This window comes from Pleurodeles waltl, chromosome 4_2 (assembly GCF_031143425.1).
Source record: "Pleurodeles waltl isolate 20211129_DDA chromosome 4_2, aPleWal1.hap1.20221129, whole genome shotgun sequence".
NCBI lineage: Eukaryota > Metazoa > Chordata > Amphibia > Caudata > Salamandridae > Pleurodeles > Pleurodeles waltl.
The window spans coordinates 537,105,697-537,128,181 of NC_090443.1; the positions used below are offsets into that span (position 1 = coordinate 537,105,697).

The 22,485-nt window shown below is 44.5% G+C and overlaps 1 protein-coding gene across 2 annotated transcripts in view; it reads right to left on the reverse strand.

Moving 5' to 3' along the window:
- Window positions 1-6,280: 6,280 nt before the first annotated feature.
- The window catches only part of LOC138293070 (zinc finger protein 721-like), a 68,385-nt gene continuing 52,180 nt past the window's right edge, over window positions 6,281-22,485 (reverse strand). Inside the window, exons 2-3 of one of the 2 annotated variants that reach the window (XM_069232066.1) lie at window positions 20,745-20,858; window positions 6,281-9,877 (exon numbers count right to left, since the gene is read on the reverse strand). In XM_069232066.1, coding sequence (XP_069088167.1) covers window positions 6,438-9,827 — 3,390 coding nt within the window. In that variant the 5' untranslated portion in view covers window positions 9,828-9,877; window positions 20,745-20,858 and the 3' untranslated portion in view covers window positions 6,281-6,437. The remainder of the gene's footprint in view (window positions 9,878-20,744; window positions 20,859-22,485) is intronic. The other variant, XM_069232067.1, reaches the window with a different exon arrangement.

Genomic DNA, 22,485 nt, shown 5'->3' on the forward strand with positions numbered 1-22,485 from the left:
ACATGATGAAAGATTTAGGAGGTAGAACTTACACTTCTCAGCTTCCTTGGGCAGTTTACCTACTGAAGATAAATTGCTTACAAGAGACAAATGCAGGGAGTTATTCAATTTTATGTGCAAAAATGACTTTTGCATAACCCAGCTTCTACATTGGGCGGGCTCGAGACAGGTGAGGGAACTCATATGGAGGCAAAAACCAAGACAAAATTAATATTATTTTACAAAGGTACAAAGGTACATCTTGTCTCCACGGCCATAGTAATAACTGGAAACGCTCATGACAACATAATTATGTGCTGAACTAGGAAAAAGATCTCAATACTGAGATTCCAGGTGAGACATAGACTAACATTTGGGCTTCTGCAGCCAAGGTAGGATAGGAGGGAAACACAAAGATAAAAATATGGTACCTACCCCAAACCTGAGAGATGGAATAGACATAGGGACTCATTACGACCTTGTCGGAGGGGATTACTCCGTCATAAACGAGTCGGATATATCCCGCCCAATGTATTACAAGTTCCATTATATCCTATGGAACTTGCAATATGGCGGATGGGATATCCGTCACGTTTGTGACGGAGTAATCCCTTCCGCCAAGATTGTAATCAGGCCCATAATTTGGATGGGTTGTGGAGAGACAGGCACCTTAGTCCACAAGTGGCAGTCATGCACACCCATTCAGCTTTATTAGAAAGAAATTGTGTCCTACATTAAAACCATTACAGGGACAATTCTCACACTACATTCCAAAATTTTGTTAAGGAATGAAGAGGATGCTAGTACATATTTTCTTACAATTCCAATGGGAATATTGATCATACACCTGTGGCTTGCCACACTTTTAACAACAGCACACTTTTGGAGACTCCTAATGGCCCTCTGATACTTCTTTGGTGGGGTAAGATTAAGAACATATGCGCTATGGAAAGATTATCAGTGTTAGTTAACAGCAAAGTAGATCTGAAATGGTATGGTTACCGCATAAGACTCACATAAAAAGAGTTATGATGGTTGGTGGGGATCCTACGACCATGTCATATGTGTTGCGCTGTTCGACATAAACACAGATCACAGGAAGAACATCAAAAACACAGCACAGGAAGAACCTCCTACACAGACTCAAGATTCATAATCAAGATGCCCTTTGAATAATTTATGCCTCTTTAATATCTATGATAAAATTGGCAATCACCTATGAACAATTATGATGAAACTTTCCACAACCGATGTCATAATTGCAAATTTTAGATAATTAAGGGCCAGATGTAGGAAGAAACCAAATTGCGACTTGCAATTTGCGAGTCCGTGCGACTCGCAAATTGCAAGTCGCAATTTGGTATGCAGAAAGGTGTCTCAGACGCCTTCTGCAACTTGCAATGGGGTCGCAAAGACCCACCTCATTAATATTAATGAGGTGGGTCGCAGTTTGCGACCCCATTGCGAGTATGGGCACTCACGGGGATGGTGGCCTGCTGGAGTCAGCAGACCACCATGTCCGTGACTGCTTTTTAATAAAGCAGTCTTTGTTTTCTATCTGCAGCCTGTTTTCCTTAAAGGAAAACGAGCTGCACTTAGAAAAAAAAACTAAACCTTTTGTTTCGGTATTTTTCAGAGCAGGCAGTGGTCCATAGGACCACTACCTGCTCTGAAAAATTATTTTTATTTCCATTCACAAAAGGGAAGGGGTCCCATGGGGACCCCTTCCCGTTTGCGAATGGGTTACCATCCACTTCAAGTGGATGGTAACTGCGATTTCATTTGCGACCGCTTTCGCGGTCGCAAATGAAATTGAATAGCATTGCGAGTCGCAAATAGGAAGGGAACACCCCTTCCTATTTGCGAGTGGGAAATGCATTTCTGCATAGCAAAGAGGCTTTTGCGCCTCGCAAACAGAGGCACAAACACTTTGCTACATCTGGCCCTAAATGTATGGACCTTAAGCATGTGAAGGAAAAAAATCTTTATTAAAGTTGTTAAAAAAATGAGTTGACGTAGTTGAGAGAGGAAACCGCTCCCCCTTTTGTATATTTAGTTATGGTTCTTCTTGACAGAGCTACAGGACTCACCCTTCTTTCCTGCTCACACCTGAGGACAAAGACTGTGGCTTGATCGGTCTGAGGGGCTAAACAAAATTCAGAAACCACTCGATACTGGCCCCAGACGTTTACCAGTGGAATACACATTGTTGTCTGTAAATGTCAAATAAATGCTGGGTAGAATTCCAGGTCGGTGAGCTGTTATCTTAACAAGATCCAGACTGCAGTTGGATGGGATTTCCTTCAGTGACAAAACCAAGATCACTGACAGCAGGCTTCCTTCTAGTTTGCACATCCGTATCAAATCTATGCTCGGAGGTCTATAAACTGCTGGAAGAAAAGGAGGAATTGCCTATTGGAGAGGATAGCAGGACTGTGTAGTGTCTATAGAAGCAGTCTACCTTGAGAAGTTGTCATCCCAGCTGCCTGTTGACTAAAGAGCTGTGTAAAGGCCTGGTCCAGACCCTACTGGGGAAGATGAACTGGAAGAGGCCATTTGCTGTGAAAAGAGGTATTGCAAAGATGCCCCGCAGTTGCGGTCTAGAAAATAAGAGCCAAAGTGAGGAGGAAGGACAAGGAACAATATATTCTGGGAAGTAGGTGTCCGCAGATGGTCTCTGGTAATTGGAGCCCAACCCAAGGATGAAAACAACAAAAACCCTTTGAAGCTTCAGCAGATGCCTGGGAGGGCAGTCACTAACTATATTATTAAATTCTGAGCATGTCTGAGATGGTGGACCCCCCCGGGGCTTTCCTCTTTTTTATACATTTCCTTCATTAGAGTTGAATGAATCTTCTAGCTAAGGGAGACCCACTGCCTGCACAGAGTAGGCCTGTGGGTGCTCCCATATTCAATTCCCCATTCCCATATCTGAGTGCAGCCAAAAGCGAGCGGGTGAAGCTGGTCTCCATCATAAGTGCCAAATAGAACTGAGGACAGCAGTGCCATACAGCACACTGATTCAATAAACAACAGCAGAGAAACACAATGTCATGACCTTGAGATCACTTCAAAGGATAAGTCCTCAAGGCTAAATCCAAGTCATGTAAGACCTTGCGGTGGCCTGGAATTTATCTACTCTTTGTTGTGGTACCCCAGAAGGCCACAGTCATCGCCTAAAGTTTTATAAGGGTTCTTGTGGTTGCTAGGAGCAATAAAAGACCCCCTCAGGAGCCCTCTTCATATGTTATACTGGTGGCATTGTGGGTGTCTTATCAGTGACCCTGAAAGAGGTTTAAGAGAAAGGGAAGCTTTTTTGGGCTATGTTTCTTGTTGCCCTTAACTGAATAGAGCATTCTAAGTCCCCAAAATGTACCAGGTAATCATGTTTTACTGCAGGAAAGACAGCTAGAAGCAGAGGGATTCAGGGAGCTAGCAGGATGAGTAGAACATTGGCCTGCTGTAGGCCTGGGAAGGATGTGCAAAGCCAGGTTGTGTGGTGAGCCTTGTGACAGTTTGGTGCTAAGGAAATCTGAGACCACATTTAGTGGTGCAAAGAAGCATCTGTGACGTTACGGTGCTAATGAAATTTGCAAGCATCACAATGAGTTGGTCCCACCAAAGAAGAAGAGACACCTCTTGCAGCTTGGTTCTAAGGAAACTTGCAACTGCTTTTGTGGATCCATCCAAAGAAGCAGGAGCATCTGTGACAGCTTAGCTGTTCCCATTCAGCCTCACCTCTTCATGAAATAAACACACACCTATGCATTAACAGTGACCATGAGGACTGGCATGGAAGCCTGTGGGGCTTTGACCGAGTCAGTACGACTGCTTCCATGAGCTTAAGAGCAAATGCATATACAGGTCGAGTGGTGCCTCTCCCACAGCCAGCTGTTAGCAGCAAAGTGCCTCTACTCTACATTCCCAAGGTTCTGTGTGCAACAAGGTTGCTAAGGAACACGATAACTATGGTTAATACTGTGAAAGTTATACAGGGTTAGTAAGAAGGTGACTACACCTCCATTGCCTTAGCAATATCCGAACTGCAGCAAGGGGAAATAAGAGGGAGATTGTGCCTATCAGCTTTATAGTGACTCAACAGTATTATGCCCTATTGTTTCATCCTAAGATGCTTTGAGAATCTGGGTTCTTGTGTAGTGTTTAGTGTGTGAGAATAAAGTACTTTGATATCATAAAGTAATGGATGGATGACATATTGATTGTTATGAAAGTTTTGAGTTTCAACTCCACACCACTTCCCTGAATACGCCTTGAACTGCATGACTTTGCTACCATGAGGGTCAAGTGGTCACAGGTTTACTTGTTGCTCAGCTTTTTGGGTTAATATTATGGTTACTCCCAGTAGTGAGAGGCTCTTGATACAATTTAAGTCCAGTCACCCCTGTTTTCCTTGGGACTCTCAAAAATGTTCCTACTTATCATAGGACTATTTGTTTCTTATTTTTAGGTTTCTGTTGTGGCAGACCAACATGTGGCCAGTTTAATCTGCCCCAAACTCTTGCGCACTTTCTGTTTGTTTTTTTGAGACCACTGGTTTTTATAACCTCCACCATGCTTACATTGTGTTTTCTGTTCTTCTAGTTAAGTGGTAGCACTGAAAGCTACCCGCCCTTCAAAGTTGTGAAATGCAAGTATCCCAAAGACATCGTTTATGCCAGCACAAAATCAATAAAAAACTTGAGGGCTATGTGTATGTGCAGCTAGAATGTGTCGGGGACAACTTCATGGGTGGAAGCCAGTTTTCATTCCCAGGACCCTCTCTGCGAAATCAAGTGCAAAGTTTGATTTGAATATTTTTTTGTTCTTTGTGCTTCAGTTCTGGCAGCTATATTTCTTCCATGTCACTGTGCTAGCTCTCAGTTATCTTGGCCTGCTCCCAGGCTCTGACGGTTTTGTATATATCCATGAGTTTTAGTCATAGCTACCTTAAATGTGTTTTTGTGGATGCCAAGGATTTCTGCTGACCTACAAATATGAGATGTCTCTGGACATTACCCTTGTTCTTAAGCAAAGTGTTGTCTTCCCTACCAAAGTTGCCTTTCACACCTTATAATGGGCTTGGGAGGTCCACTTACATTTTTTTTCCTCTGTACATTACATGTCAGGCTTCTGATAATGTGCTTTGATTGAGAGCTTTTCAGCCCTTTGGATAGATTTAAACCAAAGCGCTCCATTAAGCCTTATACTGTCCATGATCAGACCTAAAATACCTCACACATATTCTTAATCATGAATGCCTTGAGGTGCGAATATCAGGTGGAGAACTTGGACAAAGTTCACCTCTTTTTTTGCCATTGTGTTGTTCCTCTGCATCTTGGTTGCATGATTTCGCTACATATTTCCAGATGATTTTGTAGGATTGTGCTGTTAAAGCGTTGACTGGAGACAAAAAAGGCTCATTTGAGAAGAACTTAATACATTCGCTGATTAGAAATCTTTACCCAACAAGGTACATGAGAAACATAAAATGGAGGCAGCTGCTGCCAATACGGCTGTTTGGTTTGAAGTTTACAAATTCAGCTGATGGTCACAGATATGTACATTTAAATATTCCTCTCTGCAAGCTTATACTATGTTCATGAATATTTTAGAACCATACCACAACATTTGCTGTGCATGCTCACCTCTGTAGGAGATACGTATAATGCTAACCTGAAGACAAAAGACGTCTTGCCTGCTCTTCAATTTGTTCTTCATTGTGCTGTGCCCGGTTTTGTAAAGCAGAAATGGCTGTGATCTTCCAAATAGAAGAGAGAGAACAGCACTTAAAAACCCAGTGATGGTAAATGCATAACTCAGACAATTTCTGTGGGCCAAACTCCAGGTAACAGTGGTGACAAATGTATCCACAAAGGCAAAAAATTATCAGATCTTATCAAAGTTAGGAAATGGATGCTAAACCAAAGGAACATTATCTAGCTAAGACTGAAAAACTGCAAAAATGCTGCAAAAATGCTGCATACCAGATGGAAAGGCAGAACTAGGTAAGCAAAGGTTCTTGGGCTATCTCCATAGAGTTTCTCTCTGGCCCCAAGAGGAACATTCATCCTCCATACAGACTGATCCTTTCCCTAGGTGTGCGGGGAAATCATTTTTCCTCCATGCTTACTTTATACTTGGCTGTTTTATGCTAGGAAGGTCGCTAAGTTGCTATGCCCTTTCCTCCCAATATATGGTTTTAATTACATTGTGAAAATGTTTTAAATTATATTTCCAACACTAAGATCACCACTCCCAAATGACAAAATGTTACAAGTCATGGTCACTAAAAGACAATACACAAGTTTGGCAATTATATTTAATCATACAACGCATTTCAGAATTTTGATACTTGTGGTGGCTCTTCATGTAGGTATGCTTGTTCACTGCGAGTGAGTCAGTTTGTTTTGTAAGTAGAAATGCTTGTTACCAGCTGCACTTGATCCTGTTGTGGTTCCTCAGCTTGACTGAGTCTGTGAGGGCCATGACTGAGGAATGATATTCACAAAGCTACTACTTAGGTGCATCTTACTGTGGGCCATTAGCGAGGTGGAGCGTGAAAAAGTCCTTTTACAATCAGGGCATGAATACGGCTTCTCACCTGTGTGGATACGCTCGTGACGGCGCACCATAGAGGCCTGACAGAAACTCTTGTCACAGAAAGAGCACTGATAAGGCCTCTCACCAGTGTGAACCCGCTGATGAACTGTGAAATCTGACTTCCTTACAAAGATCTTTCCACATTCACCGCACACCAAGGACCCTTTCTCATGGCTCCTTTGGTGCTGCGCTAACTGGGAAGAGTGAGAAAATTCCCTGCTGCACACAGCGCAGGCAAAGACTGGACTGTCGATCAGTGTTTTATTTTTGGAGGTGCACATGATGCGTTGGTCTTCAGATTTTAGGTGTGAAACAGTGGCATTACTAATGAAAGATTTAGTTCCGGATGTGTCAATAGAGGGATCATTCTCAGACTTTATGTAGATAAAATTTGGATCTCTGATAAGGGGTTTATGCTTCTTACTACAAACAGTGTACTGGCTCTCCAGTTTGCCATATGAAGTCCATACAGACGATTTGTTTTCTGTTTGTTTGGAGCTGCAAGGTGAGCGACTCACAAGTATGTTGCTCGCTGATATGGCCAGAAAAGCCTGATCCTCTGATTTTACACTGTCACAAGCCTGGTCGCTGATGAATGTTTTGCTCTTTAAGGTGCAGTACGAAGGCTGCCACTCTGATTTTATGGAGACAAACGCTGCATCACTGATAGGTATCTTGTTGTCAGAGGGGCAAACAGAGGGTTGACATTCAGACTTTGTGTAGGTAAACGTTGGGTCACTGATGTGTGCTTTTCTATTGGAGTTGCACCTAGATGGTGAGTTCGCAGATTCTGCAATGGAAAAAGGCGAGTTGTCAGCGTGGTCTATGCATCTGGAATCCTCCACAGATGTGAGGGCATTGGAGTCTGTGCAGGCATCCTGGGTGTCAACGGTGTTGACTGTACTCTTGGAGGTTAGCAGATAAGGGTGAATTTTAGACTCTTCAGATATATAATTTGCATTATTAGATGCGGAGATGTTAGACTTGAGTACAGCAGGACTGATTGAAGAATTCTCATAAATAAAATCTGCATCAACAGAGAGCTTTGAGTTACTGGACACGAGGGCTACAGGAGAGTCTTTAATATCTGTGCAGCGATCATTTTCACCAATGGTCTGGTCTATACGGTTGGCAGAGAGCATCAAAGGATAGGCATTAGAATCCGCACAGGCAGAATTTGCATTACTGTTCGGCGATGTGCTGTTAGAAGAATGTGAAGAAGGATTCACCATTAAGTCTAAGCTGTTATTTTTTATATTATCCTTGGACGTTGGCCTGTTGGAGGTAAGCATAGAAGGAGGGGCTTTAGAATCTGTGCAGGCATCACTTGCATCACTGGTGACTGCTCTGCTACAGGAGGTACCCAAAGAGTCATTATCGTAGATAATGCTTACTCTGTCTGAACGCTTCAACCCAAAGTGCCTCTTCTGGTGCTGGCGAAGGGTAGAAGGGTCTGAGAAAGTGTCTTCACAAAAGGGACATGTGTAAGGCCGATTCCCAGTGTGGGTGTTATGGTGAATTAGCAATAATGAATGGCGAGAGAAGCGCTGGTCACAAGCACCACAGCGGAAGGGTCTGAATGCTCCATGAGTACGGTAGTGTAGGTCGTATTCTGATTTTGAGTGGAAGGTCTCACCACACTTGTTGCATGGTATGACTAAGTCAATGTCGCTCTGCTGGAGATGTATTGGTACCGACAAGGAACTATTAGTCGAAGTGCTTTCAGAATAGAAGGGCTTCTCTTCAGTTACTGCTTCTGTGACACTTGGTGCTATTTCTGTAACAACTTTCTCTGGCTCACCTGGCAATATGGAGTAGGTCACATCATGGGAATGACGTCTGTACTTTCGCCCAGTTATATGAGTTTTCTTGTGGCTTATCAGTGAAAAAGAACGTGCAAAGGTCTTGTCACAATCTGGGCACTGGTAGGGCTTTTCCCCTGTGTGGATGCGTTCATGGCGGCGCACCATGGAGGCCTGGTAAAAACCTTTACTACAGAAGGAACACTTGTAAGGCCTTTCACCAGTGTGGATCCGCTGGTGCACTGTGAAGTCAGATTTCCTCACAAAGCTCTTCCCGCACTCACCACATATCATAGAGGTCAGCTCATGAATTTTCTGGTGCCTCTGCAGACGGGAGCAGTAGGCAAAGCTCTTTCCACAGTCTTTGCAGTTGAAAGGTGGCTCACCAGGGGGCTGGCTGTTGTGAACAGGCTTTATTCTTATGTGCCTTTTTTGGTGCTGACGAAGCAAGGCTGGGGTAGTAAAGCTTTTCTTACACTGTGAACAGGAATAAGGGCGGCTTCCAGTGTGTACATTCTGATGAATCTGCAGCAAACTTTCTCTGGTGAAGCATCGGTCACATTCTGTGCAGCGGTAAGGCTTACTGCCCACATGCCCCATATAATGTATATTATAGTTAGATCGTCTGTCAAAAATCTTTCCACATTCATTGCAAGGGAAGACCTTCGCAATGTGGCTCCGCTCATGTTTTTCCAATGCTGAAGAAGATTTGAAAACCTTCTCACAATCAGGGCAAGTAAAAGGCTGGTCTATGCGGTGCTCAATGTCTGAAGAAGATGCTGCAACCTTCTGCTTTTCTGTCTTTGGGTCAGTCTGCATGCCAGAAACTGGTTTGGACTGTGACTCCTTTGCATGTGTCATTTTGTGCTTCAATAGTGAAATGGAGAGTGCAAAGGATTTGTCACAAGCCGTGCACTGGTGGGGCTTCTGCCCAGTGTGTGTTCTCTCATGGCGGCGCAACGTGGAGGCCAGGCAAAAGTTCTTACCACAGTAGGAGCATTCGTATGGCCTCTCGCCAGAATGCATCCGCTGGTGCTCTGCAAAATCGCACTTCCTTGTGAAAGTCTTCCCACATTCACTACATACAAGGATCACACCTTTAGTCAGTTCTTTCTCCTCTGTTGTACTGGCAATTGAATTTATATCAGGATTCAGTCCTCTCTTCTCTACTAAACGTGGGACAGCAGATAGTGAAGAAACTCTACTGGTTTCTTCCTTGACAGTATTCTGGTTTGAAGACATACTCCCTACCTCGGAATCTTCTACCACATCCTCGGGTTTCACAAGGGCTTCCTGAGTTGACCGAAGAGTCCTTCTAACAGAGCTGCATTCTAGAATGATGCTACATTGGTAACCTTCATGATCTTCTAAACCATATTTATTTTTCACAGTTTCAAACTTTTCCTGCTTTATCCGAGACATAAATGGTCCCTTCCTCTGAGTCATCGCCAGCCCCAGAATAGATTGAGCAAAGGGCCTTTTATCTTCTGAGCAGCCTAAAAGAAAAAAAATAACATATTATATATTTTATTGCTACTTCGTTTTTAAAAGGATTTTATAGTTTGGGCTAACTACAACATTTGCCTTAATGCACATTTACTCTGTATACACATCAGAAAGACAGAAGGGTGATACGCCTTCAGTCAGTCAAACAAAAATTTATTTTAAATGCTGGGCTAGCTTTAATTGCAGGGCTGATTTTTATCGTAACATACAGGGGTAGCAGAAGAGACATCATGCATTCCTTCATCTGCAATGGTATCGTCGTTTTGACTGCCATTCCATCCCTTAGAGATTCAAAAGTTTCCTAATTGCTGTTGATGATAAAGAATTAGGAAAAGTGACTGCTACTTCAACAGACCGATTTACTTTTTCGTTCCTGTTACTGCCTTCATGACCCAAAAGACCTGGAATATTAGGGGTAGAGCTTGGGGTACCAAAGGTAAGGTAGGGGTAGCATCTTTAATTGATGTTGAAGGATGAAGGATGACACGAATATATAAATATTGTAGATACTAATACATATCGCAAAGAAAGCTAGGGATTGTGGTGAGGGTCAGATCCCTTTTGGACCTCCTAAAGTCTGCCAATAGTCAATGAAATACCATCTTGGCAAATCTTGTGTTTGTCTTTCTACCTCTACAAAACCCCTATAAATCTGCAGGAAAATCAAACACCAACAAGAAATTACTCTAACAATAGACACCACAAGGTTTGGTTGTGGAATAGCCATATCAAGTGAGTTTTTGGACTACATTTGTCAAATTCCACACAGGGTACAGCTGTATGGAAGTCCTTTCCCCGGCATATGGCTTATCTAAATCTCACATGTGGTACTGTTTCCCTACATAGATACAGGACCCTCACAAGAAGAAAGCAGCCAGGAAGTTTTCCCCACGCCTCTATTCAGGACTCTGTGCTGCCACTGCTAAATGTATGTGATATATTCATTGAGAGGCAGGTAACCTCAGTCACTACAAAGTGGCACCAGGCCCTGGGCCTTCTTCAAAATATGACCAAGAACATTTCTCTTCTTTCCAATAGCTGACTGAGGCACAAGAGTGGAGCCTTAAGGACATTAGTGACCTGGGCCTCATAAAAGGCTTCAGAGAGGGGCGTAGCTAAGGACGTCAAGATAACGGTCGCAATCTAAGAGTAGTACTGGACCCCTCTGTCATCTGTCCTAAGGATTTGCCATAGAGAGGAATCCTGTGCCTCCAGGCATGTTTTCGCGACATACCTACGGTTTGGTCACGGAGTGGTGGACCCTATTTCTTGGAATAAGGGACGAGAACTGAGGGGAAGGACCGCAAGGGCCGTGAGGAGGCTACAAGAACTTGCGACTTGAACTGTGGAGGCAGGAGGTACAGCGGGGAGAGCCCCTTATTGGGGTACCCACAGCTGATGGACTGAAACTGACCTGCGGTCCACCTAGCTTCCGGATGGGGATGAAGTCAGAGGAGTGGTGAGTGGGACGCCACTGGTGCCTGCTGGGGGGGACGCAGAAGCAGCCTACCCTGAGGCCTGGGGGTTGGTGCTAGAGCAGGAGCGCACCTGTTCAGTCAGCTGAGCCGTGGGCTATCATGGATGGCCCTCCAACACAAAGCGGCTGCAGGAGCAGACTCTCCAGAGGAGGTAGACGATCAGGCCCCGATTCCGGTTGGCCCAATTGGTGCAAAGGAAAAAAAAGGGGGGGGAGCGGCACTGGAGGTCTCATACATTTGCAAGACGGTCCTTGCACGCCCTTCCATACTGGACGCCGCCTTACCCCCCACGAAGGCTGCCTCCCGTGGGCTGGGTGTGGCCCTTTAAATCTGTATGAAGTAAGTGAGGGAGGTTCAGGTGCCTGCTCCCCCTCCCGGGCTGGGTGCCTCTCTGCTAAGATCCGCTGGTGAACTAACGGCTTGTGAACACTCTGCCACATCTCAAGTGGTGCTGTGGAGCAGTAGTGACGAGTTGGCTGAGCCCCCCATTACAGAGACTGAGGGACATGGGGAAAGACAAATCAACACGCTCCACGTTGGTCCAGGCTCGCATAGACCATTATATTGCTAGCCCCACCACTGGCACCGCTGGGAAAGCAGTGGGCCAGAAATTACAACACACAAATTCCGACCTAGAGACTATCCTTCAGGCCATTCAAACATCTAAATCAGCAGTAAAAAAAAAATTTGGGGAGGTCCACGAAGATGTCACCTTACTTAGACAGGACAAGCGCAATGTGACAGTATGCATCACTGAAGCGGAATCCAGGATCTCCACAGTGAAGAATGAGGTGGGCACCGTTAAAAAACAAATGACAAAGCTGCTTACACGCACATCAGAACTTCATCGTCGCTCTAAGGATGCCGAAAATAGATCTCAGCGCAACAACCTACAGGTGGTGGGAGTGCTGGAGTGGGTGGAGCTCCAACAAACAGATGATTTCCTAGAAACATGTATCAAGGCATGGATGCCTGCGGACCTCCTCTCACCATGGTCTGCGATTGAAGGTGCCCACCGTGTGCTGATGCCGAGGCCATCCTCAGGGGCGCCACTCAGGCCACTTATACCACGAATCCTGAATTTTCGCGACAGAGATGTGGTTCTCAGGGAGGCCTGTGCATGCTCAAACCTTCTCTGAACAGAGGCTAAGGTCCTTATCTTCTTGGATCATATGAGGGAGGTCCAACAGCAGAGGCACTCATATATTGAAGTCAAACAGAAAATGAGGGCAATGGGTCTCCAGTATCGCCACCTTTTTTCAGCCAGGTTACGAGTAATCCATGAGAACGAAGCACATTTCTTCGACATAGCGGAAATGACGTGGCGGTGGCCTACAGAAAAATACCATGGCCAACACCCCTTGGAAGGCCATGGCAGCAGTCAGCTGGACCTGGCCCAGTGTACACGGGAGCAAGACCCAAGACGCAATGCCACAGGACCAGTTTGAATCAGCGACGCCGAGGACATGCACCAGACTCCTGCTCAGGATCCCCCCAGAGCTTGGGGTGACCCTCTGCAGGCATCGAGGGCACATAAGACAGCAGGGACAGATGAGGAAACTCCGCCCACTTCAGGCGATCTCAGGGGACTCCTCCACACCTCGCTTCCCAACGATCCTGACTCTGATCTATCTCACAGCCCGGCCATGTTGCTAACTGAGCGCAACCCTTGATTGTGACCACAGCAATGATGTTTTGTACATAATAGAGACAAATTGTTGTACAGATGGCTAACATTTATCCTTATGAAGGAGGGGTTCACCGTCACGCTCCTTTTCTTTTTGGGGTTCAGTTGGTACCGTTCACCTTTATTTGTCATTTTGTTGTGATTTCTTGTAATGTTTTTAACAGTTAGGGGGCGACAGATGCTTCTGGAAGGAAAGTATGGGGAAGGGTGGGAATTAGGGGGATGGGATTCCGTAATGCTTCACTGTTTGATATGTTGTGTCTTTTGCCTTGTATGACACTTGAGGCCTCTAAGGGTCCATCTCCACAAACTGGTTCGTTTCTCCACTTTGGCTTCAAGAGACACTCTACCTGGCCTCTACTGACCCACTTAAAAACACCTCCAGCTGGGAGCTAGGTGATGATTATGGGGGCCCTCCTTCTCCACCCCTTGTGACCACTTTGTACAGCCAGGAGTATGATATATATACATGTCCTATCATGGAATGTTAATGGCCTGTTGGATAAAGCGAGCAGCAGTTTTCACATTTGCACACCGCCATTCTCCATATGTATTGCTGCTGCCTGCAAAAGTCTCATCTTCTGGGCAGCCACTGTCCCTTCCTGGCCCGTAGTGGATTTGATTGGATGTACCATGCAGGGCATACTAGGGGCTCCAGAGGGGTAGCCATAGTGCTCCACAGATCCTTCCCTATAGTGGTTTCCCGTGCAGCAGGGGATCCTCGAGGCCATTTTGTAACTCTTATGGGCATACACGAGGGCTCCATCACTAATTTGACGAGTGTATATGCCCTAACCAGTGACACTTCATGTCTTTCCATGGGACTTGTCATCCCATTTACTCGATCTCCCACAGGGATTGACGCTGATAGGGGGCAACTTCAACACAGTAGAGGCTCCAAAGCTAGGTACTTCGGGCCCTTCTTCCACGTCCCAACACACAAGCCCCTGTCACTTGTAGGACTAGGTCACTTCACTAAGCTTACGCGATGCGTTGCAGACATGGCACCCAAGACAGCGACAGTTCACTCGTACGTCTGCGACCAACCATACTCACTCATGCATAGACATGATATTCATGCTGGCGCAGGACTGCGGCAGCATCACTCAAATCCAAATCTTGACAAGAGGCATCTCGGATCATGCACCTATCCTGCTTCACCATGGATCCCCCAGGGAAGGTGTTCAAGCCCTGGAGAGGAAGATTCAGAATTACTTTAAGGACAATGAAGTCTCGGTCTCTGCCCCGGCACCATTTGGGCCGCAGGCAACGTGACACTGCGTGGCTGCGCTAAGGTTGACTTCAGAGTGTGGGAAAAAGCCAGCCTGCTCCAAATATTTTGATTGGATACCTGGGCTATTCAGCTAGAGCGATGGAGTGCACTCAGACTGGACATTGGGTCTGATACTAGACGAGCTACGTAAGCTTTCTCTCAATCCTGCCGACCACATATGGAGAGCTATGCAATCAAATATATATGGCTGGGGTGACAAAACTTGTAAGCTTCTATACTGGCTGGTCTCTCATCAACAGTCGTCTAGGATCATACCCGGAATTATGTATGACATGGGTAACAAAGTACATACATCCACTGAAACAGCACAAGCATTTGCGCAATACTTCCGTAAACTCTACACCGTCTCAGCATGGCGCAGAATATTCAAAGCAGATCCTTGAGCATTTCCAGCTAGGAGGTCCAGTTGCTGGGTGAACCCCTTACAGTTAATGAAGTCACCGCAACTCTTGAAGAGATGGCATCTGCGAAAACTCATGTACCAGACGCCTTCTCGAATATTATACCACATTTGTGACATTTTAGTTCCTAAACTACTAGCTCTTTATCAGGAGGTAGATCACACTGGCTCTTTTCCATCTAAGCTGGATGCACCAATTGTGGTAATCCCGAAGACCCAATCTCCTGCAGTGTCGTGTGCAGCCTACCGACTCACCTCTCTTATCAACTGTGAGGTCAAGATATTTGCCACCATGTTGGCCTCTAGATTGAGAACTGTTCTCCCCAATCTGACCAACCAGATCAGAGTGACTTTATGCGGGGTGGAGTATGAGCCACTGTCTACGTCGCCTCCATGAGGTCCTTGCCCGCAGACACCACCTCCCAGCCCAACTAGCATTGTTATTTCTTGATTTTGAGAAGGCGTTTGATACGGTGGACTGGGGCTATCTGGGGCGGTATTGGCCCATGCTGGGATGGGTTCCCGATTCTGTAGAATGGTTCAGGCCCTCTACTCATGTCCCACAGCGAGAGTGCAAATCAATGAAGTCCTGTCTGCCTCCCCTTTTGTTTGCACTTGCGATTGAGCCCCTGGTGTATCTGATTCATACTGACCCTTTGACTCAGGACTGGAAATGGAGAGATGGAAGGGAAGATCAGATTGCCCTGTACACAGATGATGTCCTTTTCTATTTAGCTAACCCTGCTCTCTCTGGGCCCCATTGCCGACATCTTCAGTGCTTCGGAGCAGCCTCAGGCCTTAGGCTGAGTCTGTTTGGGCCCATGGATCCTTCACGGAATTGCTTTGCCTGGCAAAACGGCATTCCTATCCGGCGTCTGAGCATTAAATATATGGGTATATGGGTGTCCGGAACTCATGTGGAGTCTTAACCTAGAGCCCCCTAGTTACGAAAAACAAACAAAATCTTGCTAACGGGCAGCATTTACCTTTAAATGTTATGGGCTGGGTGGCACTGTTTAAAATGATGGTTTTACCGTGGTTTCTCTATGTATTTCAAAACACTTCAATTGACATACCACGAAACTGGTTTCATCTCCAAGAATGATATGTGATCTCCTTCCTTTGGAAAGGGGCACACTCCCGGTTGGCACTTCAGACGTGTCAGTGCATGACTTATGAAGGGGGCTTGGATATCACAAACCTATATTTGTATTACCTGCTGTCCCACCTCCTGGTGATCCATGAGTGGTTCAATGGAGGATGGGATGACCTGCTTATCGCTAAGAGCTGTTGGTAATGGGCTTTCCCCGACTCCTATCCATGCTTTATGGTGCCCTGATTCCCTGAGAAACTGCTTCAGACACCAAACTGCCATTACTGGCTTGGAGAACAGCTCTGTGCAACACCCAGTGGCTGAACAAACTTACACAACAAACCCCTTAGTACTTGGCTCTGGTGGGCAGCGCAGTTACAAGGCTTTAAATGGTGGGGCACCATTGGTTTGTCGTGACTGGGGAATGTCTGGTCAGGTACACAAATGAAATCATTTCAGGAAAGGCAGCTTGAATTTGCACTTACAAACACACAGTTCTATAATTATCTGTAACTACACCATGCCCTTTATACCCAGGTACCCAGAGGCACCCCTCTGCCAGAGGTCAACCCCCTAGAAGCCAAACTCCTTATGGGGTCCATGGGAAAAGGAAAAATATCTCACATATATCATACACTTAACTTTAATACTCCTGGAGACCTCAAGACCCTTGGGTCCTGATGGGAGGAGTGGGTGGGACCACTTGAAGAAGAGGACTAGTGTGATGCCTTAATGGCGCCTAGAATGATTACTACTTCTTTGTATCTGCGGTTAATCCAGCTCTACTACCTCCATGTCGCATACCTCTCCCCACAACGGCTCTACTGAGCAGGTCTACACACGGCCACTGACTGCCCCCTCTGTAGTCATGGCCTGGCTGACTTTTATCATATGGTGTAGGCTTGTTTCTCAATCCAAAATTACTGGTCGATGGTGGTGGCTGAACTTACAGAGGTTCTGAGATGGAAGGTTCCCTACTCCCCTAATATGATCCTGTTGGGGGTGTTGGGAGGGTGTCTGGGGAACAAGAGCTGATAGGTCTTTTTAGGAACGGCTCTCGCAGTGGCTAAGAAAGATATTGTGGCCCACTAGCGGGCATCCAGCCCTACTGCCCTTACACAATGGTGTTGTAGAGTAGACTGGTACGCCCTGCAAGAGAAGTCGGTCTATGAGGCCAGTGGATGCCCCTGAAAATATAATAAAGTATGGGGGAAATGGTTGGGGCACATTCCTTAGGTGTGGTGGGGGGAAGCCTCAACATGCGTGATGAACGGAGGTCGAAAGGGAGGGGGCACAGCTCCATGTTTGGAGTAGGAGCTGGAATTGTGGGGTGATAAGAAATGTACATGCAAGGTATTGTTTCTTTGATGAAACATTTAGTAAAATTTGTTATTAAGTTAAAAGGCTTCTGCAAGCCCCCCTCAGAAACAGAGGAATGTGAATCAGTTCTCCCTCCCCAATCACAGCGTGAGGACAATGGTTAATGAGAATGTAAAGCATTTTTACTTCAAGAACATCTAATGCTTTTTACAATACACAAATGTCAATAGGCATTAGCAGTACATTCCTGTTTTAAGCATTCTGTTTATGCTTTCATGGTGATTTCCTACCACCTCTTTAAAGTAACACTTACAAATAAATAATTAAAAATTGTACCTCAATATTGCTATAATGCTGTATGTCTGTGCAAGTAACCACAAATGATTTGGAAAGAAGGATGGTATCTCACTCTGAGGAATAGTCTTCTGGTGTAAAGGTGTTGACCTGAAGTTTTATGGGAAGGAAACCTTCTATGAACAAGACAAATTGTACCTCATTAGACTGAGCATGTCTGCCTTCGAAAAATATATGGAGTTGCTGGGGCTTTGCTGTCTGTAGGTTATCACTTTTCGAATAATACCTTTCCTCGTGTCTAGGATAAAAACGGAACGAATCACTTCTAAAGCTAATCCCCAATTTACTGCACCAGGCAGAGGCAATTCCACCTTAATCCATGCTGGGAGCAATGGAATGCCAAGGACCAATTAAGGTGATCCTTCGATGGTCCCACACCGTAACTACCAGATGTTTGTTCTCACCTGGATCAGAGATGTAACTGGCAGAAATTTCAATCAGTCACATAACAGGTTTTAAGAACACAACGCTAATTTTGTTTCAGTTTGAAATATCAAATGTTTTACTTTTAGCTTCCCTTTTGCAAAATATATGTATGGTTTTCGTTTTTTATAACAGCCATGATACTTTTTAGGCTGGATTTATAATGCTTCCATTTTCATTATAATTTTGATTTAAATTGTCAGTTGCTGACATTGTTGACATCAAAAGCTCAACACGCTAATGAGCGATCAGGAAACACCTATAGCCATGACTGTCTCTCACCAAAATAGAGAAAGAGGGACAAAACCCTCATCCTGCAGAATGAAAGAAAAAGGACGGAGTTATTAGAGTCGTAAACAGACTGTAACATTTACTGCAAGATTCTATTTACATGAAGTTGTTATATGGTTACAGAAAGGATGAGAAAAATCAAGAGAAAGAACGGGAAAGAAAAAAAATGAGAATTGGGGAAAAGAAGTAGGATATTAAAGGCGCAGTTTGATGTGCGAGTAAAAGAGGCTGCAAGAGAACAACGGGCAAGAGAAAACAGGAAAGTATGGGCAGGGACAGATAATAGAACAAAGAAGGTGGAGAGGGGAGCGGGACAGAACGGAGACAGGATGTTGAGGGCAATAGGAGAGGGCGGAGAAAGTGTAAACATAATCAAATAGATGATATAGAGAACAAGCATTTGCAATGCAATGGATCTCACGTTTGCTCGAGTTAGACCTATTAGCGTTGTAAATTCCTAACTGGACTTTTCTAGAAACATAAATAGAAATAGTTGACATAAGCAAGTTGATTCAAAGCTCCACGGCCGCCATGAGTATGAGCGCGAAGGAGAGACTCAAAAGGAAAAAGAAGGTCAAGGGCAAAAGTGCAATTATCCATGTAACAAGGTCGATGCACAAGGCGGTAACAAAACCGCCCCAAGGAGGGACAAACGTACAGCATTTACCAATGATAACAAAGGATTTTTGAAACGGAAGCCCATGAACGAGAGATAGTGCTGGGCGTGCGGTGGGCGTGGTCAAAATCCAACAGTTAGATTACAATAGGCCAGAGCGCTTGCGCACTTGACCTAAAAATGAAGAAAGTAAGGTACGAGAGGGATAAAAAGATGGCATGGCAGAGCAATTGATATTAAAAATATTGATTCTTAAAACATTGCTTCTAACAGGACAAGAACAGAAAATATTTCCTGATAGAACCCCCACTCAATAAAGCTGGTTTGGCAATGGGGGTTCAAAACCATAACTCGACAAGCATATATGCTACTGACTTCAAACTACAATTTGTAGGCCATTTATTGAAAAAGTGAGAACTACATACCCACATATGGCATTACCCCTAAATATACAACTGTATTTCCCCCAGGTAATTTGTAACAAGTTTACTGTGAGTTATTTCGTTTTACATCATGTAAACTGTAATGTATATTTATGTCTGACACTCTATTTTAGTGCATCAGATTTTGTACTTCTCTCTCACTCATAAATAACTGGAAACTTGCTCTTATTTACGTGCTAATTTGTTCTTATGTGAAGCATGCAGTCACTATTTTGGTCTAATTCAATATTCATTAAGTAAATATGTAAAAGGTAGGTGTCAGAGACGATAAGTGATAGAACAAACAATGAAACACAAAGTAAATTACACATTTGACGTAGGTGGTGCCCCATTTTGACCCAGGTACTTATGGGGACACATTTTGACCCGGGTACGAAAAGCAGCTGCTGGGTGTACGATTCTCTCTTCTTGGATCAAATCAATTATAATTAAGGCTCCCAGTTTCCCGGTTTTACTGAATTTTACAGATAAATACCGACATAAAACAATCTGTTCCCATTCTGTATTCATTTTTATAAGCGGAAGAATCCTGAAAAGTGTGCGTCTAGTAAGAGAATTCCCATGCTATCTGTTGTGAATTCCAGGACAACAGATGAGAAAAGAGACAGCAAGGGGAGTTAAAAAAAACAGGTTGATATTTTTAAATACAGATATATGTTAAAGTATATTTTAGTACATTGTTATATTTACCTATCAGTGTAGTGTTTTGCTATATTTGGTTGCTGTATTTGCTAAAACACGACAGGCATCAAAGTATGAGTGCATGTCTATCAGTTAAATAAATTCACAAATGTACCATGTTTTACTCCACTTATCCGCAAACCACAAAATAAACATGGATAAATACTAATAAGATGGCCAAAAAATAAATATGGATAAATACAGACAGACAGAAATGTTAAAAAAATTAATACCATAAAAGCGGAAGCCCTAATTATAATACCTATCTTCAAGAAAAATGTAATCCGAAATGTTACAGTCCTATCTCCATTTTGGACTCCTCAGCCAAACTGATGAGCAAGCTTATTTTACATAGACTATGGGGTGGGCAGTGGGTAGTTCTATCTTGTAGGAAGTACAGTTTGGGTTTAGGAGAGGCCTGGGGGCAGTGGAGCGATTTGTGAATCTCGGTTTGTTTATCAGGAGGTAAACTAAAGCCAAGGTCGAGTCTTTATTTATGTTTTGCGGACCCATGCAGCGCTTTTGATTTGGTAGACTATTCGATCCTGTGGTCTATCTTTATTTGCTTTGGTGTCCCAGAGGACCCAGTCTGTTTCCTCTCATGGCTGTATGAAAATCTGTCTGCAAAGGTCATGTATGGCCCTAATGGGGAATGTTTCCTTCCATTAAGAATTAAGAGGAGAATTAGGCAGGATGTGTATTAACACCGTTTATGTTCTCACTCTTTATTATTGGGGTCGATGGTGCCCATCAGGCGCTGCAGGCTGACGCACCTACCTTTGCAAGGCCATCAGGCTCCTTTGCTGTTGTACGCCGACGACGTTGTCTTGTTATCAAGGACACACGCTGACCTGCGGAAACTGATGGATTCATTTGGTGACTTCATGGAAGCTAAACAAAATGAAGATCAACATTATTATTTAAAAATCGTATTTACTAGTAATGGCACGTGGGCCCAACTGATTCTAAATGCCCGGCCAAAAATTAGCCAAATTTGCCAAGGAGTTTTCAGGTTCTCTCATAAACTTAGCAGTTGCCCTGATTTCTTTTTTTTAAACTATATTTTCATTTTCAGAAACGTGCAGATTTTTTGTAACTACATGACTTGATCCGATACCACACAAACAGTAAATGTGTACATAGAAAATAAATCCTAGGCACCTCCAACATGAACATATGTTTGTTACACATTTGCCAGGGGGTAGCAACATGGGACATACTTTCTTAATGTGGCCCTTAGCACCTGAACCAGGAGCCTTTTCTTATTAACAACAAAATGTTCTGTTCACCGTCACCCTCAATCAACCTACAGGCATGCAAGGTTATATATAGTAGGACTCCTACTACGCCGCTGTTCATCACTCTGTGTGCATCCCCTGTATTCTGTGCATACGCTAGATAGTCTTGGCATGGGCCCCAGATATAATTGGGGCGACCACAAGGTGGCATAAGGTCATGATAAGAATGGGATTGTGTATTGCAATATGTCATATCAGTGTGCCAGTCTTTCACAGTAGGCAAAGGACCTCTCATCCAGCGCATCGCTATCCTTAGTCTCGCTATAAGGAGGCCTATCGCTACAAGTCGCCGGCAGTCCTTCGGGACATCTCGGTCATATCCCATCAATGCTGTTAATGGTGTGTGTGGTACTGCCTTCTCTGTAATCTCGTCCACGGTCTGGTGCATCTCTAACCCAAAGTACTGTATTTCAGGGCAGTACTATGCTATGTGTGTGAAACCAGCTCCATCTGTACTGCAATGCGAGCAGCGGGAGTCGTCATGTAGACCGTAACGATATAATCGAGCCAAGGTGCACTATACAAGGTCGAGGTACTTAAAGTGCACATGCAATGGCGTCCTTTCAGTGACATTCTCCGATTTGCAGAGCAGCACTAGCATCGTGGGGATATTCATTACTAGAACTTCATGCCAATCGCAGCGCACTTGGACATCGCCAGGATGCTCAGGCCTCCAGCGAAAAGACATACAAGGTCGCAAATGCTTATGTAGGCGACGACGTCTATAACAAGTGTGTGAGAGGTGGTAGTTCTAAGTGCTCCGCCAACGTACTATCCAGTAAGGACCACGCTGTGTGACACACGCAAACGTAGTTAAAGTGCGCGAGCTTAGAAGGTGCGTCGCATTGTGGGCTGCTGCCCCGGGGCCACTCTGGTAAGACATGTTTTCGAAGAAATTACTCATACGGTATTTCCCAAGCCCACGTAAGACTGCTGCGGTGGCTCTCTCCTGTGCCAGTGAAAAACATATGCACTTCTCTAGAGGACACTGCAGTGTGTATAGTAGTGGGCTAGAATGCGAAACCATTGTTTTATTAGCACTGCGTAGTGCCTATATGGTTTAGGGCATGACAACAGCAGACTGGTGTGCTGAATAAAAATTGAGACACCGTTAAGGTAGAGAGTCTCTCTCTCAGTTACCCCCATTGTGTAAGGCAGGGTGAGAGTATTCCATGGCACACCAATAAACCTTGCAACGTTACCATGTTTGGTAGTAGTAT